Raw genomic sequence first — 16691 nt, 5'->3', positions numbered from 1 at the left:
ATTACTACTGACTTTACAGAAATAAAAAGGATTAAAAGAGAATACCATAACTATCATATGTCAGAAAATTAGGTAACCTAAATGAAATGGACAAATTATTAGAAACACGTAAACTACCAAACTGACTCAAGAAGAAATAGAAAAATCAGAAAGACCTATAGCAAGTAAAGAGATTGAATCAGTAATAAAACATCTCACAACAAAGAAAAGTCCAGGAAAAGATGACTTCACTGGTGAATTCTACCAAACATTTAAAGAAGAATTAACACCAATTCTTCTCCAACTCTGCCAGAAATTAGGAGAGAAGGAACAATTTCTAACTCATTCTATGAGTCCAGCATTGCCCCAATTCCAAAGCCAGAGTCATCGTAAGCAAACTACAGACCAATATCCCTTTATGAATATAAATGCAACGATCCTTAACAAAATACTAGCATACTAAATCCAGCAACATTAAAAGTATTATACACCATGATCAAGTGGGATTTATCCTAGGAATGCAAGGGTGTTTCAGTATACCAAAATCAATCAGTGGTAATATACCATATTAATAGAATGAAGTGAAAAATACATGATCATCTCAATTGATGCAGAAAATGTACTTGACAAAAGCCAACAACCTTTCATAATAAAGAAAAAAACACACTTAACAAGCAATAGAAGGGGATTCTTCAACCTGATAAAGAGTATTTATGAGAAATCTACAGCTATCATTATACTCGGTGGTGAAAAACTGAAAGCTTTCTCCCTAAGATCAGGAACAAAACAAGAATGCCCTCCTTCACGACTGCTATTCCACATTGTACTGGAAGTTCTAGCCAGCGTAATTAGTCAGGGAAAAGGAATAAACACATTGAAAAGAAAGAAGTAAACGATCGCTATTCACAGATAACATGACCTTATATATAGAAAACCCTAAAGAATTCACAGTAAAAAATATTGGCAGTCAAAAACAAAATCCGAAAAGTTGCATGATGTAAGATCTGTATACAGAAAAATTATATTTCTGTACACTAGCAAGGGACCAAATTAAGAAAGCAATTCTATTTACAGAAACATTCAAAAGAATGAAAATAGTTAGGGATAAATCTAACCAAGAAAGTGCAACACCAGCACACAAAAACTACAGTTTTACTGAAAAAAATTTTAAAAGACCAAAGTAAATGGTAAGACTTCCCATGTTCATGGACTGGAAGACCTAATGTTGTTAAGATGGCAGTACTACTCAAAGTGACTTATAGATTCAGTGCAATTTTACTGCCCCCCTCCCTTTTTTTTGCATAAATGGAAAAGCTGATCCTCAAACTCATATAGAATTGCTGGAGACCCCAAATAGCCAAAACAATATTCACCAAAAAGAGAACAAAGTTGGAAGACTCACATTCCTGATTTCAAAACTTACTACAAAGCAAAAGTGGTTAAAACAGTGTGCTACTAGCATAAGGATAAACGTATAGACCAATGGAATAGAATTGAGAGTCCAGAAATAGACCTGTACATCTTTAGCCAATGAATTTTTGGCAAGGGTCCAAGGCCATTCGGTGGGAAAAGAATAATATTTTTAACAAATGGTACTGGGACAACTTCATATCCATATGACAAAGAATGAAACTGGACTCTTACCTCACTGTATACAAAAATTAAAATGGGTCAGTGACCTAAACGGAAGAGCTAAAACTATAAAGCTTCTAGAAGAGGACATAGGGATAAATCTTTAGGACTTTGAATATGGCAATGAATAACACCAAAAAGATGAGCAACAAAAGAAAAATAGGTAATATAGACTCTGTCAAAATTAAAAACTTTTGTACATCAAAGGACAGTATAAAGAAAGTAAAAAGACAACCTACAGAATGAGAATGTTTACAAGTTATATATCTCATAAAGGTCTAGTAACCTGAATACACAAAGAAATCTTACAACTCAGCAGTGAAAAGATGTACAACCCAGTTAAAAATTGGCAAAGGATTTGAATAGGCATTTAAATAAACATTTCTCCAAAGAAAATATACTAATGGCTAACAAGCACAAAAAAAATATGCTCAATCAACATCATTTAGTTATTAAGGAAATACAAATCAAAACCACAGTTATATATGATTTCACACCTACTAGGATGGCTGTAAAAAAAAAAAAAAAAAAAAACCAGTAAGTGCTGATGAGAGTGTAGAGAAATTGGAACCCTTATACACTGTTGGTAAAAAAAAAAATTCCACTGAAAAACAGTTCAGCAGTTCCTCAAAAAGTTACACGTAGAATTAGTATACGACCTGCCAGTTCCACTCTTACGTATATACCCAAAAGAATTGAAAACAGGGACTCAGGTACTTGTACACCAGTGTTCATAGCCGCATTATTTACAATAATCGAAAGTTAGAAACAACCAAATGCCCATCAAAGTATAGAGAAAATGTGGCATATCTATACAGTGGAATATTATTCAGCCATAAAAAGAAATGGGCTACTAGTACAATGTGTATGAACCTTGAAAACACAAAGTGAAAGAAGCCGATCACAAATGATTACGTATTGTATGATTCCATTTATATGAAATATCCAGAATAAGTAAATCCACAGAGAAACATCATATTAGAGGTCACCAGAGGATGAGGAGAAGGGAGTGACTTAATTGGTATGAAACTTCTTTGGGGGTGACAAAAATATTGTGGTACTTGATATAGGCAGTAGTTACACAAAATTGTAAATATACCAAGTGCCACTGAATTGTTCAATTTAAAATGCTTAATTTTGGGCCAGCCTGTGGCTCACTTGGGAGAGTGTGGTGCTGACAACACCAAGTCAAGAGTTAAGATCCCCTTACCAGTCGTCTTTTTAAAAAATAAAATAAAATGGTTAATTTTATGTTCTATGTATTTCACTTCAATTAAATTTTTAAAAAGCCAGGAATATTTGAGAAACTATACGTGTGGTTGGAGCATAGAAAGCTAAAGGATGAGATACTCTATGCTAAATTTAGGAGTCTGGGAATGCAACCAGGACTTATAAATCCTTACGATCACAAAAGACACTTTAAACTGTGAGATTCCATTATTATAATATACAATGAAGATGAATTGTCAGTTATGCTAATAATATTCAGGTGAAATCTTACTACAGTAAATACTTTAGGGTGAATTTATTGGTATAATAAAGTAATTTCTAAGCAAGGTATCTCATTTCAAATTATGTATAGGACAATGAAATTACAATTTAACAAAAGTAAATAAATTGTTTCTAGAAGCTTTTAACTTCTTAAAACTTCTAGATTTAGCTTGTAGGGCTGAAAGGAGTTTGGATGATATGGTTGTATAATTTAAAAAATGTTTTATAAGAAGCTATATTCCTGGGGTGACAGATGCTAAGGATCGTGCAAATTGCCACATTTTTCAGAGTACCTGACTGTGCCAGTTAGATTTTCTTTTTAAAATAATGGATAAAAATAATTATGCACTGTATTTCTATACTTGCTTATGCTCCAAAAATAAAATTTTAGATTTTGCATTTCAGTGTTATTCAAGAAGAAATGTAGCATTATGGAGGGAACACTGGTGACCTTGATCAAGTCCTAGTTCTGTCGCTTATTTGTTGTGTGACCTTGGGCAAGTCCCAGAGCCTCTCTGAACCTCAACTTCAGTATGCAAGTGCGCAAAATCAAATGCAAAGTGTGGTTGTGGATTGGATGCTGGTTTGGACAAACTAGCTTTAAAGTACATTTTTGAGTCAGCTGGAAAATTTTCGTGATTATATGGGATAAAATTTCAATGAAATTGGAAAATGGAGTTTATTGATTCAAAAAAGTAGTTTGTGGAATGTATGGATAGTCTCATTTTGGTTTAAAAAACAATGTAGATTTGTATATACCTCTGTCTATCTACCTGTCTACCTACCTCTATATCTAAAGATCCAGAGATGTGAAGTTTTAATTTATTTGCTAGTTCGTGTTTTCTAATTTTCTGCAATGCACGTGTACTGCCATAATAATAAAAGGGTTATTTAAAAATTAAAATAGGAGTACTGATAGCTTACGATATTTGAAAAGGAATAGACAACCCCTATTTCAGGGCTGTTGATAGGCACATAAGTACTCACAGGAAGCTGGCCATTCATCTCTAGTTTCCTCATTTAATTCAATTCTTTCTAAATATTAGGGATTACTAGTAAATATGTTCTATTCTCACATGATTGCTTTCCATCGTTTTAGAGGCATTCAGAAGTCCAGTATTTCGACATGGAACAGATAAGAATGGATTCAGTCTGGGTTTTAGTAAAAACATGAGACAAGTTTTTGGGGATGAGAAGAAGTACTGGTTGCTACCCATTTTTTCAAGGTACTTTGTTGTTTAATTTTTCAGGAAAGTAATCAAGCAAAAGATAATTTTAGACCCTGACCTGATTATTATACAACATATATATTTATCAAAACATCAGACTATACCCCATAAGTAAGTACAATTACAATGTGTCAATTCAAACAAAAATTTTTTAAAGAAAAGATAATTTCAGGAAAAGCCTCTATTTCCATAGATCTATAATTCTGCATAGGAACTCATATTTTTAAAAGTATTATTTATGATTCACTATTATATAAATGTGAAAATCAGTTAATTCATCAATTCCCTAAATATAAACACTGTTAAAGCAATATCTGATACACATTTTGCCTATAATATAACATGTTCTGCTCTCAGACATCAGTATTTTCACAGGGTTTCACTCTGTCGTCTTTTTTATGATTGCATTGTTAAGTTTTTATTTTGCTTATAGTCTAGGTGATGGCTGCTCCTTTCCAACTTGCCTTGTTAACCAGGATCCTGAACAACCATCTACTCCTGCAGGACTGAATTCAACAGCTAAAAAGTAATCCTGTATTTTTTTTTTCCATTTTACTTTCAGATAATGTATTTTATTCTGTGTGTCCTTTGTTTTATATGTTTCTTTGGAAAAAAATTTTAATAACATACGATAATTGACTACAGTGGTTTCCACTTGGAATGAGGGAGAGAAGAGAGACCGATTGGGGAGGGATGCAAAAGAAACCTGATTATACTTGTAAAACTCTGCTATTAATCTATGTGGTGGCTAAAGGGTGTTAATTCTTTAGTATAGTGCTTAAAAGAAAAAAGCGTGAATCAAAATTTGCTCCCCACTGCTCAGGTGAGCAGATAGTGTAAAATTCCCCTCTGACTCTCCAGTTCTTTCCTCTCTGTGGTAACTGTTGAGGAGACCAGAGAAACTTCCCTGGATGAGGTCTTTGGAGATCAAATGGAACCCCAGCCTGACAATTCCACTAGCAATATGCACCATCCTCAGTGCTTTTTCAAGAGCTCTAAGCATTATCTGAGCCATTTCCATAGAGAAAGAAGGGAAGAGATCTTGGAAATTCATTGTCTGAACTCTTTTGGTACAGCTTTAAGTTTGTTTTGATTCCAGTCTATCAAGAATTTGAGGTTGGCAACAGAAAAACTTAAAATTTGATTCTGAATTTGCTACTAACTGGCAAAAGGAAAAACTACTTAAGCTTTTAAATGCTACATATAAATTTTCAGTGGTTTGAAACACTAACTTTTATATCTGTATGGCAGATTTATTTGAGTGTGATCAAAGCTTTCATTTTTAATTGAAAGCCAATAGCAAGAGCGTAACCATAATATTATTCCTCATTAAATTTTAGAGATTTTCTTAGTTGCTTCAATACCACATACACAGGACCTAAACCAACACTTCTTTTGTTCAGTGAGCATTTCTTACTGGTCACAGGACTTTTTACTAGGGAGCCTGGAGTGACCCCAGACTCCTTCTCAAAGCAGTGCTTCTAGCACCATTTCAAAGTCATTTTACATTATCAAAAGTGATGAAACCTACCACCACTCAATCCCTAAGTGAGCAGTGTACACACCAGACTCTGCCCATTAGTGAAGAGGCCATTCTGATGTATTTCACAGGGACATTGAAAAGCATCAGAGTCTGTTTGTTACTGGATCATTCCCTGTGGGTTTGGGCTTGGAAATTCCACAGAGCCAAATGTTAATGGTTTTTCTTATACCTCAATACACAAAAATTCAGTTTGAATAAATTATTTAGAGTATGTTTTTGAAGCTTTTATAAAACTTAATGGTAGTTTACAATAATATTTTTTACCTTCGTTAAATGGCTTTTGTAGTTTAAGAATATTGGGGTTTTAGAGACAGTAACTCTCTTTCCACAAAGAGTATCATGGGGCTTTGGGAGAAATCCTACTCTGGCACTGTTACCCTGCTAGGTTATCTTGAAGAAGTCTAGGCCTCTCTTCTCTTTCCTTTAAATGTTGACGTTTAGATTTTGACAGCTAGCATCTCTTTCTTCTACAAAATTTTATAATTTCCCTTGTTTAGCGCATACAAAGTTTCTTTGGCTAGTCCTGCTCTCTTCTGTATTGCAGAGTGATATATCTGATTGCCCACTTTACATACCCACTGGAATATCCAAAAGTCATCTCCAGCTGAACAGGTTCAAAGCATAACCTTGAATTTAATTCCCAGCCATTTATACCTCACCCTGCCCTAGAACTGATTCTCCTCTGTTCTTTTTTATTTTATTTTAACTTCTTAATATACATTGTAGTTGATTTTCGTGAATTTTTTTTTTTTTTTTTTTTTGGTTGCTGGCCCATATGGGGAGATCCAAACCCTTGATCTTAGCGTTATAACACTGTGTTCTAACCAACTGAGCTCAGCAGCCAGCCCCTCTCCTCTGTTCTTCTGTATGTCAGTATTAATGACCTCCACTCTCCCAGGTCTTCAGGCCAGAAACTATGGAGTCACCCTAGATTCCTCTCTTTCAATTGCCTTGTATTTATTCCATTTGCAAATCCTCTCAGATGCCCCCTCAAAATATATCTATAATCTGAATACTTTAATACCTCCATGGCTGCTTTCCTGGTCCAAGCCATTATCACATCTCACAGGGATTATTTCAATAGTTTCCTAACTGATCTTCCCGGCTTCATTTGGCCCCACTCCAGTCTATTCTCCATTGAGGATATAAATCAGATTGTGTTACTCTTCTGCTCAAAACCCTCTATTGGTTTCCCGTCTTACTCAGAATAAAAGTAATAAATGTCTTTACCATGGTTTACAAGACCCTGTCTGATCTGGCCCCAGAAGCCTCTCTGATGTCATTCCTCGTCACTTTTCTGTCACTCACTGCCCTCATACACACAGATCTTCCTGCTGTTCTTCAGATGTACCAAGTATGTTCCTTATGTAATGCTTTTGTGCTTGCCAATTTCCCTTCCTGACTGTGCTTTCTCCAGATATCTGAATAGTCTGTGCCTTCTCATTCACTTTCTGCTCAGTTGTAAGTTCACAGTGGAGGCAATCTTTGAAAACCCTTTGTAAAATAGTAACCTGTTCCTTTGCTTCCCCTGGAATGGAATTGTTTTTTTATCCTATTGTCACAGCTCTGTTGTCACCTGACTTATGTATTTATTTATTATTCTTCCTCAATTACAATGAAATTTCCATGAGGGCAAAGACATTGTTCATAGATGCAGTAGATGCTCAATAAATGCTGTTGAAGGAATGGATCCTTGCCACTTGTTAGAGTCCTGTTAGAAGTAATGATTCTGCAAGGAGACCTTAAAGCAGGTCCTGGTTAGTATCCTGTATTTGTTATATGGTCCCTTTCTTGAGGAATAATTTGAATTAAAGTAAAAGAGATTTTTCATAGGAATAGGTACAAGCCTATGTGGAGACATGCTCTTTTTTTATTTTTAAGTATTTATCTCCAAAATTTTAATAAGGAGTTGTTAAAGCTGCACAAAATTGAAATATTCTAAAATTTTATATACGAGGTAATTATTACAGAGCAAAAGCATATCCTTATATCCTTAAAAAATATAATAGTTACATTCAACTAAAATACGGGAAATTATTCTTGGAAGATTTTTAATGGTTTTTTTTTTTTTAACATTATTATAATTACTGTTTCAGGATATTCTAAAACTTTACTAATAGTTTCTATGTCAGTGATTTTTCCTAAGTGAAATATTATTTTATGTATTCTTTCATACCATCCAGTATATTGATTTGTGGCATGTCTACCTAAATTTTAAAACTTAAATTTTAAAAGAAATTTTTCTTTTAAGACTTCTAACTCCCAAACTGAACATCAGGTTTGTAAGATAATGTCAGATGTTCTCAACATTCCTGCAAGATAGTGCTCAAATTTGTTTTTTCAGTTTTATAGAGAAAGATAGAAAATTATTTTTCAAGGCGATTTAGATCACTTTAGAAATACTAGGATGGTTTTTCTAAAACTTGTCTTCCTACTATCACCTTCATATATTTTTTCCATATCCACACATCACTTATAAAATTAATATTTTTCTTTAATATATTAAAGTTGGCATTTAAACTTATTTTTAAACCAAACTTTGTCACTGTCATAAATGAGAAACTAGTATAATTTGCCCTAAATAGAATATAACTGTAAAAAAATAAAATTGATAATAAGACACTATTATTAAATTCTAAGTAGATTCCTCTACCTGTTAAAGTCTGATGCTGAGCACTATTCTCTGTATTTAATACTAGAGATTTGCCAGAGTTACAGATTGTCATCTCATCGTAATCCCAAGAATGAAAAGAGACTGAAGAGAGACTTTTCTCATTGTCAGTCAGTGTTATTTAATGCCTTGTTCTCGTATTCCCCAAATTATCTTGGGTACCTCCTACAGTCATCTTGCTTCACAAAGTATTTTAAGTTCCATACTTTGAGAAATACTCAACAGTACTATTAAGAGTTAACTTCTGATGATGATGATTATTATTATTCAGTCCCGAAAACCATCAATTTCCTGCAAAGCCATTGAGAGAGTCTCAGAGCCACCTTCTTACTGATTCTCAGTCCTGGACAGAGAGCAGCACAGACCTGGGAAAAGGCAGAGCTGGTAAGGACATGCTCGTTTAGCTTTCTTTTGACATATTTTATTTTTAAAAGGTGAAAGTGGTGAAAAAAAATTTCATTACATTACCTACAGAATTTTTCTTAGAATTTGGAGATGGATTCCCATTGTAAATTTGAATTATTTTTAAAGAACTTTTATTTGTGAGGTACTTTGATTAATATCTGTTAGCAGTAGAAAATCATTTTGTGAAAGATGGATCTACATTGCTTTTTCCAGTTTAATGAACCAAATCTTTATTACTGCACATTAAACAAAATGGGAGAAATAAGTTAAAAATATAAATTATAAGAAATGAAATCAACTAGCATGGAAGATTGAAAAATATCTGCTGAAGAGAATCTTAAATTATGTATTTCTGTCTTTTACTCTAAGATTGCTATCCTAATTCAAAATATCTAAGTAAAGTCATAGCGTAGTTACCATAACTTCAGCCGCCTATGATGTCTTCATATCCCACTCACATTTCTCTTGCTAGAACGAGCAAGGTTTTGAAGCCTGACAGACCTGATTTCAAATCCCAGTTTGGGCACCTATTAGTATGTGGTATTCATTAAATTACCTAACCCTAACCTCTTTTAGACTTAGCATTCTTATCTTTAAAATACGACCTATTTCTCAGAGTTGGTATGGATTAAACAAAATAATGTGATGATATATGTGTGGTGTCCCATAAATGAGTACAAAACCATACATCCATAAGTAAGACACTATTAGCCAGAAAATCTCCAGATTGACTATTTTAATTCTTCAGACCATTTCTCCTTCATTTCTAGTTTTTTTTTCAACTCTCAGGCTGCCTGATTTTGGCTCATTGAACTTTATAAAGTGTTAACTTGTTTATTTGAAATCTCTTTGGGATATAGTGATAGTGAAAAACAAACAGGTAGTCCTGAGTAAAAAATTCTAGTCATTAATATACAATAAGTCATATTCTCTTAAAATGTAAGCCTTCTTTAAAGAGCCTTATTTTTAAGGAATATATATGCTCTCTGAAGATCCCCATATTTGAATATTCACAATTTGGCTTCTCTCTTCTTCATATGTTCCATTTTACTTTCCAATCTATAAGAAGGACTAGGCATTGCCTAAATACAAATTGATGACGCCAGTTTGCCCCTGGAATCCATCAGTTTCCTTAGAGGCAAACAAGTGATGTATGGTTAGTTGGGGGCCGATTGTTGGGGGTGGAAAAATCAAGAGCTCCCTTTCTTCCAGATGGGATTCATGTTTCACCTTTAGTCTACGCTAACATAGGAGTTATTTCTTGATTTTTATGTGCTTTTAATTATTTCAAGTTAGATTAATTTTTCTGTTAGTTGGCTGATGAATTGAGAAACTATTAAAAAGTTCAAAGTACAATGTAAAGGAAGGAAGAGAAACAGGATGAGATGAGAAAGGGCTCAAAGATTGGTTTGACTAGAACGAGGTAGTAGATGAAGAATTGGGAATCATGGTTTGCGGTGATGTGAGCAGTGCCTCTTATAGAACCCACAGTACGTACAAGGCACCTTTGGAAATATACTGGGGGATTCATACATGAATAAACAAGTCTCTGCCTATTTGTTCAAATGCAACCAAAAAGTGCTTATTTATGTTCTTTCTTTAAGGTCTGAGCAATCCTGCATTAACCATGGAGAATGAGACTTAAATCTTCAAGCAAAATACATTCATAGTTTATAAGAGTAAGATAAGTTTTCCTCTTTTGTTGTTTAATATTTTTAACAGTTTTCCAGTTTTTGTAGGGCAAATAGTTTCCATAAACATTATTTATTTTTTAATTACTCAATAGAATATGTCTTACCTGACCTGTGGGATCACATTAATCATGTTGGGGCCTCTGGACATGGACCTAGCTTCAGTATTAGCTAGTATTTAGGTTAATTTGATAAATTATAGAAATAAATTGATGAGAAAAAGTTATTTTTATAGTAATGAATTAAGTGGAAGATACCGATCTTTATATTAAACTTTACATGAAAATTATCTTGTCATTTCATAGGATCATAGAATTTATTGTTTTTATTTTTTTCTATTCTTCAGCATATACAATGACCATATCCTTGACTATCCATTAGCAGAATCTCACTGGGTCCATGTACAAGATAATTATATCTTGCTGATGCAAACCTTGGTCATCCCCATCTTTGGTCACAGTAGGACCTTGTAGCATGTTATTAAAATAATATGTTTTTCAAATTATTTTCTTTAAACCATAATTGTTTTAAACATATAGTTCCAAATCAGTTTCTTTAAAACATAATTTATTTATAAATCTGAAGTCAATAAAAATCTACAGTAAGGAGTGCCTTTGGAACAGAGCCATAAACATCTAAACAAACAACAACTGTATGTACTGTTATAATAAACTCAATATGATGAGTTGAACATTAACGTTATCACTACAACTCTCTATTACTGCAACCTAGAATCTTAAGAGTCTAAGAGAAGCAAGAGATTTGCATCTAAAACAAAATCATTTGTGTCAAAGTACTTCATGGATATCTGGTTTTTTATTTATTTGCTTTGTTCTGATTTTTATGAGTAGCCATGTGATCAACATTTTGCTGATCTGGCAATCTGTCAGTTGACTAGTATTTTGATTTTGGGAAGACCAGGATCCCTTCTGAATACATGATAGTAAAGTAAATCAGACTGATCAAAACTATGGTTAGGATAGGGAAAATTTAATCTTGAATTGGTTAAATAGCAAAGAGACATTATTAGATTTCTGGGAACAATTCTTAGAATATAACTATGAATATACAAATATGAATCATTAGCCAATACTGCAAATAAAATATTTCACGGAACATAATTCTGTAAAACACATACAATTTCACAGGATTTTTTTTTTCAGTATTTTGAATCATTACTGATAATTACCATTGTTTGTAAAGTCATTGTTATTACAAATTTTTATGTGTTAAATATTTTGTGTGTTTGCACAGTAGTATTGTATATAAGTCATCTAGACTTCTCAGTATTTTGACACAAGACCAGTGTCATGTTTGTTCATCACTATCCCCAATACCTCACACAGTACCAGACACATAGTAGGTTCTCAATAAACACTTGATAGGTAAGTGATAAAATAACATCATTGAAATTAAAAATCTCACAGAAACTTGATTATATAAGTAGTCATAATAACCAAATGGCAGCATGAATCAGCTGCATAGACCTAAAAAAAGAAGCAATTTTCTGATGTAATATTTTCCATTCTACTGACATATCCTATGGCAGTAAAATGTTTTGGTTTTTTAATTAAATATTTCCTAAGTTGCTAGTAAATACTAGACTTTCAAAAACAGTTTTTCCTGCTTTACATCTCACATTTATGATTTATTCGATACACATTTACATTGAATAATATTGTCTGATATTTATGTACCTAATCTAATTTTATTACTAGATATCTTCATATTATTTTCTCTTCTTTTTGAGTTACATTACTAAGTGATCTGTGGCTTTTTTTTTTTTTTTTTTGGCAGCTGGCTGGTATGGGGTTCTGAACCTTGACCTTGGTGTTATCAACACCATACTGTAACCAACAGAGCTAACCGGCCAGCCCTTATGTGGCCTTTTTATAAAATAGTTTTAGATCAACACAGTTTCTGGATAGTTATAATGTACCTAAATCCATAGTAATGCTAAAAGGTAGATTAAATTTAGATTACCCAACCTTCTGCCTCATACAAAATGAATAAAAAAATGCTGTAATTCTTGCATGTGAAGTTTCAAAATTATTTCCCTAAATCTCCCTTCCCACTCAGTTGCCACTCCTAAATCCCTTTTGGCTTCAGGTGAGTACAGAACTAACAGCACAGACCCTGTCACTCAAATTGTGGACCCAAACCAGCAACATCACCTGGTAGCTTGATAGAAATGCACAACTTTCATCCTTATACTCAACCTATTGAATCAGAATTTGCAGTTTTTGCATTTTAGTAAGATTCTCTCTTGTATATGCACATTAAAGTTTGGCAAGCATTGTATGGAGGTTCCTCAAACAACTGCAGATAGAACCAGCAACCCCACTGCTAGGTATTATACCCAAAGGAATGAAAATCATCATGTCAAAGGGACACCTATAGTCCCATGTTTATTGTGGCTGTATTCACAATAGCCGAGAGTTGGAATCAGCCTAAATGCCGATCATCAGATGAGTGGATAAGGAAAAGGTGGTATATTTATACAATGGAGTATTATTCTGCCATAAAAAAGAATGAAATACTGCCATTCACAGCAATGTGGATGAAGAAAAAAAATATATATAGTCACAATAATACGTTGAACTTTTTAAGAGAACAGAACTGAGGTTGCTGGGGGTGGGAAAGGGGGGATAAAGGGGGAAGGGGGAATTGGCAAAGGGGACAAAAAAATAATTTTTAAAAATGAAACCAAGAAAAGTTTGAGAAGCATTGATCTAAAAGTGTGTATTCAAGAACACATCTACTGAGGCTTCAAGCATAGAAAACAATTTTGAACAAGGGATGTTGTTGCAACAAGTAATGAGTGTTTTTAGTTGTGGGTTTTTGTTCTTTTTTATGGTTAACACAATAATTTTATGTTTTCTGTTTCATTTCAAGGTATCAATGCTGTAGATGGATGGAAGAGGCTTCCCACAGGAAGGCGCCATAGGCCTTTGGCTGGATATGCAGAATGTGGATTGATGAGTTCTACTCAAGCCACTGATTAAAACACAATGCATTTTTGACCTAATATACAGATTGTTAAAACTAACACAAATTCCTATTAAATGTTAAACGTAATTATGGTGTATGAATCAAGGGGGACCATATCTTCTATCAAAAACTTGAAATAAACTCATGGGCCAGTTTTCACCTGAATATTTGGGTAGCACAATTTAGCACATAAAAAACCCTTTAATCATCTGATTTTCTGATTCAGGAAATTGAGACTACTAAGATATTGTTTAAGATTTCAAAGATTTCGAGTCACATTATCATGGTGAGCTTTACTTGTGAAACCTATTAGTTATATTTAAGATAGCAGAGGTAGCAAATTAACTTCTTTGTTTTTCCCTCTGATATGAATCCAGCCTCAGACTGAGTGAACTGTAATAACTCTGAATTCATTCCAAAGTCCAAGTGGCCTACAGTTGAAGATCACCATCCATTTTTGCCAGACTTTAATCTAATTCTAGCCTTTGTTCCTTGCTGGAAATACATATGACCATTGAAGCCTGAGCTCACTGATAAAGCAATTGGCTAGAAAATTTTTGCCAGAACAAATATGTTTCTATAACATCAGAAACATATTTTCATCTCTTCTAATCTCCTAAATTGGGGGGAAGTCTACAATGACAATTACAGAGATTGTTTTATGACATTCTTTCGTTGGTTTGGATTTTAAAAAATCTTTTTAGGTTATTTCTCCTGTTGAATGTAGAAAAATATTGAATTTCTATTAACAAGTCCTGATAGGTCGATGAATTTAATCCTCCAGTGATATCTATATTATTTCTGTGTTTTCTCATCAAAACTATGACAGTTAATAGATATGTGAGAAAAAGTATAGTTTAAGATTAAATTATGCATCGCTTCTCGGCCTTTTGGCTAAGATCAAGTGTAAGATTAAATTATGCAAATCAAACAGAAATCATATACTTTTGGAAATTTAGTTCAACATGAACTACATGGCGTGCTGTTTGGACATTTAGGATAAACTAAAGTGGTGTGTGTGTTCATGCCAAAATATTCAGCTTCAGTAAACATACCAAGAAGCTCTTGTGCCTTGTATGCACTATTTAAAAAAAGAAAAAAGTTTTATTTTCTTTTTTATTTGAATGGTGTACAAGTTTTGTAAATATTAACAATTAGAATAATATGCTGTATACTTTTTTTGGTATTGGTTCTGAGAATTTAAAATATATTACCATTTAAAATGAAACAATAATTGGTATTTAATCAAAGAGAAAATGGTAATAAGCTTTCCAAAATCTTTGTTAGACAAAATTTTAAGACAAAAACTAGAAGACCAGAGGATAATGCAGTAAGAGATCCTTTCAATTACTCATCCTTGCTAAAAATATAAAGAGTTTATATTAAATGTGTTTCTGGAAGAACCAATGTCAGTCAAGTCTATTTCATAGTTCATATGAGTGCACTTCTTTGAACAACAGGATGGCAGTCTTTTTCAGATTTTTTTTTAAAGCTAAAAAGTTTGATCTGACAATCTGCTTCAAGAAATCTCATAAGACATGATACTTTTTTTTTTTTTTTTTTAAAGTCATTTTTCATTACCTGAAGTGCCAGAATGGAACCTGTAGCTACTGCTAGAAGTCTTAAGGGCAAAAGCAACATGTGATGTATTAAGAATTATATGCAGCCAGATTTTTTGGCAAAGCACAGTACTATAAGTTGTTTTCCTGGACAGAATTCTGTTAGGTATTCCCTTTTGCCAGACTGGAAGCTAAGAAAAAAAAATTTTTTTTTTATCCTTTACCCTGCTAGAGTACTGTTAATTTCTCCTCCTTTAGGTCTTTTATGTAATTACTTAAATACATAAGTCAATACACATTAGAATCAGATTTGAAAAAGTTTAAAAAAATAAAAAAACTTTGTATTGCTATAATGGTTCCCTTTCTGTTTTCATACAGTGAATAGTTTTTTTGTTTTGTTTTTAACAGTAGGGGGTTATAATTTTTGGAGATAGCCGTATATCTCATTAGATCTGCAGTATAAATATTACCTGAGTGAACAGAGCACCAAATAAATAGACCTGCATTTTGTACATATTAATAAAATGTACCTCAAAAATATTTTAAGCATTTTACTTAAAAAATTGAATGGTTTAACTCAAACTTGAAGACACATATTTTGACTCTCCTGATTGTCCAGTGAACTGATAATTTCGATTTTTCCTGTTTTTAGAGATTTTACTGTATCAAGATTTAAGAAACTTTTCATTTAAAAATACTGTACAGATACTTCATATACATTAGGTAACTCTTATTGTGTAGAAGAGGATTGTTTTTCCAAGATAAAGAAACCTTGCATCTAAATACAATGACAAGGCCTTCCAGGAAATGCATATCAAATTCACTCCTGATGTACCCCTAGCAAAGTGGTTGACCACCTTCGCTAGCTGTCTATACGAAATTGCCTTTGCATAGACAATATAAATTATTTTAAAGATACACTTTTCCTAATAACCTACCAGAACTACTAATTGCAAAATTCATGTCTACAATGTGTCATAACATAGGTCTTTGGCGTATGGGAGTGAGAGGATGAGGTAATTACTCATTAGTAGTTAAATGATTCTGAGGAGAATTAGAAACAAGACTATGAAATTCAAGTACACTGTAATCAGTAGACAACAACTGGAACTATCTTCATTAGGGTCATCGAATGCTAAGGATTTATAAACCATGCTTCTAAAAATGTAAGCTAGCAATCATGTCATTCATGCTTCAGGAAAAATGAAAAAAGTGTTACTCCGTTATATTATATACTAGCAGATTTTCCTTATTTTGAAATACATGTAAACTTGCTGGCCTGATTCTGAAGTCATCCTGCCTATTCTTGTATATACTTATATATTTACTTGTAAAAGTGGTGGTTCTGATACTTTTATGAGGTTTGTTCCCCGCCCCCCCCGCCACATATATATGCAAACCACAGAAAATGGTATATGCCATGCAACTAACATTGTAAACTATAATGGTGTCCCCCAATATGACCATTCTACCCATCCCCACAAATTCTGATCTAATATT

General features: G+C 33.2%; 1 protein-coding gene across 2 annotated transcripts in view; it reads left to right on the top strand.

Annotated features, from left to right (window-relative positions):
- The window catches only part of ZDHHC2 (zinc finger DHHC-type palmitoyltransferase 2), a 66687-nt gene extending 50213 nt beyond the window's left edge, over positions 1-16474 (top strand). For both annotated transcript variants that reach the window (XM_063076861.1, XM_063076860.1), the window contains 5 exons: positions 4202-4328; positions 4765-4857; positions 8817-8929; positions 10555-10629; positions 13537-16474. In XM_063076861.1, the coding sequence (XP_062932931.1) occupies positions 4202-4328; positions 4765-4857; positions 8817-8929; positions 10555-10595 (374 nt within the window). In that variant the 3' untranslated portion in view covers positions 10596-10629; positions 13537-16474. The remainder of the gene's footprint in view (positions 1-4201; positions 4329-4764; positions 4858-8816; positions 8930-10554; positions 10630-13536) is intronic.
- The last annotated feature ends 217 nt before the right edge of the window (positions 16475-16691 follow it).

This window comes from Cynocephalus volans, chromosome 13, assembly GCF_027409185.1.
Source record: "Cynocephalus volans isolate mCynVol1 chromosome 13, mCynVol1.pri, whole genome shotgun sequence".
NCBI classification, from domain to species: Eukaryota; Metazoa; Chordata; class Mammalia; order Dermoptera; family Cynocephalidae; genus Cynocephalus; species Cynocephalus volans.
This window is presented reverse-complemented; position numbering and strand designations above follow the sequence as displayed.